At 32.0% G+C, this 2,114-nt stretch overlaps 1 protein-coding gene across 1 annotated transcript; it reads left to right on the top strand.

The window, feature by feature from the left end:
- Nucleotides 1-81: 81 nt before the first annotated feature.
- Nucleotides 82-1,897, top strand: LOC137004820 (ladderlectin-like). The gene is made up of 6 exons (XM_067365463.1): nucleotides 82-99; nucleotides 235-313; nucleotides 603-697; nucleotides 1,245-1,370; nucleotides 1,532-1,643; nucleotides 1,830-1,897. Exons 2-6 carry the CDS (start codon nucleotides 253-255, stop codon nucleotides 1,895-1,897), a joined length of 462 nt encoding a protein of 153 aa, XP_067221564.1. The 5' UTR covers nucleotides 82-99; nucleotides 235-252.
- Nucleotides 1,898-2,114: the final 217 nt, after the last annotated feature.

Here is a 2,114-nt window from a genome sequence, read left to right as displayed (position 1 = left end):
GAAGCCTATACAAACATGACATTAAATATAAAAGCTGGGCTCTTTCTGAAACTTCACAAAATCTTCCACTGAGATTCTGAAGGCAACAACCAAACCAAGGTGAGTTTTTGGAACAAAAACCTACTGAATAACATTTCTAAAATATATTTGTTCTTTGTCTTTAAAATACATTGAGAATCCACAGTGTGCAGCATGAGTGCAAACATTTAACTTTTCTTGTTTATTAATTTTTAGGTACATTTCAGGTTCATCATGGCAATGCTAACAAGTCTAATGCTTCTTTTCCTTATTTACTCCATGGGGAATGCAGAAGGTAAAACATTTAATTGTAAAAACTCTTGCTATTCCATTTTAAAAGCATTTTGGAAATGTACAGTGTTCCATTTACTAATATTTACAAGATTAATGAGGGATTTACAGTGTCAAAGTACACATAATATAGACACATAATCACACAAACATAAAATAAGCTAGATAAAATAATTATGAAAAAAAAAAAAAAAAAAAAAATATATATATATATAAATATATATATATATATATATATATATATATTTATTTATTTACAAAAAAAAGTCCTAACATTGATGTACTGGATGCAGTTGATTTAGTCATGAAATGCCCCGCTGGATGGTCAAATTTTGGACTCCGGTGCTTCAAGTACTTCCCTCAGTCGGTTAACTGGATCACAGCAGAGGTAATGTGTTAGTAAGATGATTTGGTCACACTTTACATTACGTGTCTTAAACTGCATTAAATAAATAAATATATAAGGTACAATGTACTTATTGTGTTGATGTTGTATTGCAAACCAGTTTGGCTGCTATTGAGGTGGGGTACAGGTAAGGTTAGGGACAGTTTTGGTGGTGTGGTTAGGTTTAAGTGTGGGTTAAGGTGTAAGAGAAGGTCAACAGTGTAATCATTGATCTAATTACAGAAAATAATTACAGCTGTAATTGCATGCAGGTATTTTTTATTTAATTTTTCATAAATATGAGCACATTGTAAAAGCATGTACGTAAACTATAAGTGCATTGAATCAAATGATTAGTTTAAATGTTATATAAAGTGGGAATGGTGATTATTATTATTATTATTTTAAGTAAACTTTTCTTTTCTGCAAATAAAGATTATAGAAATATGAGCAAATCAGAGCAGAATTTGTCTGAAACTAATATGTCACTTATGCTTTATGGTAAAAAGATTAGAGTTTGTATTGATAGTAAAAAAATCTGTCTCCTCAGAGAAACTGCCAAAGTCTTGGTGCGAATCTCGCATCTGAGCATAATAAACTGGAACATGATTTTCTGCTGGGTCTGTTGCCTTCTTCTTCCACACAAGCTTGGATTGGTGCTCATGATGGAGAACAAGTAAGTTAAATTGTGTCCTAAAGAGACCTATTTGTTTCTCTAGACTGAAATTTCTGCTTTAAAGAGTAAATGCACTGTTTCTAATGAAGATGATGTAAAACTTAATTAGCTTCTTTCTGAGTAAAGTAGTGCACTCTTATAATCATGTATTTGCTCTTTAGGATGGACAGTGGTTGTGGAGTGATGGAACTGTGAATGACTACATCAACTGGTGCTCTGGAGAACCTAACAATTTTGGTGGTCCAGAGAACTGTGTGGAGATCAACTGGAGCTGTGAGAATTCAGTCTGATTTTTTAATACTTTCAAATTACAATTTACAATATATAATTTCATATCACACAGTAACATGGTGTGGCTCATTTTTATTTCACAGTGCCTTAGGTTAAACATTATTTTATTTTGATTCTAACACCACTATAATGATCAGAATAATAATATATTTTTTTTCCACCCTACAGCGAACCGCTGCTGGAACGATGCACGCTGTTCAACCCAAATGGGCTATATTTGTGTTACAGACGTGTGAGATCATATGCAGGCATGCTGCTCCACGGTCACTTTGATTGTACACTTTCTGATCTTATCTTTACCAAAAAATGTTGTTCTGAAATTAAACTTCATTTAAATCTTTTCTAAGCTTTAATCTTTTCTTCTATACCTCTTCAGTTTAATCATCTTTAATACATTCTCTGAAACACTCCTCTAATTAATAAAAGCATTGATAAAACAAATCATGTGCATTG

The sequence above is a fragment of the Chanodichthys erythropterus genome, chromosome 17, assembly GCF_024489055.1.
Source record: "Chanodichthys erythropterus isolate Z2021 chromosome 17, ASM2448905v1, whole genome shotgun sequence".
Taxonomy (NCBI): domain Eukaryota; kingdom Metazoa; phylum Chordata; class Actinopteri; order Cypriniformes; family Xenocyprididae; genus Chanodichthys; species Chanodichthys erythropterus.
This window is presented reverse-complemented; position numbering and strand designations above follow the sequence as displayed.

Bases quoted from the DNA above. Each gene is read 5' to 3' on its own strand.
- LOC137004820 (XM_067365463.1), top strand. From the start codon at position 253: ATGGCAATGCTAACAAGTCTAATGCTTCTTTTCCTTATTTACTCCATG. The intron at 698-1,244 runs GTAATGTGTTAG...CTGTCTCCTCAG, and splicing joins TTAACTGGATCACAGCAGAG to AGAAACTGCCAAAGTCTTGG. The intron at 1,644-1,829 runs GTGAGAATTCAG...TCCACCCTACAG, and splicing joins TGTGGAGATCAACTGGAGCT to CGAACCGCTGCTGGAACGAT.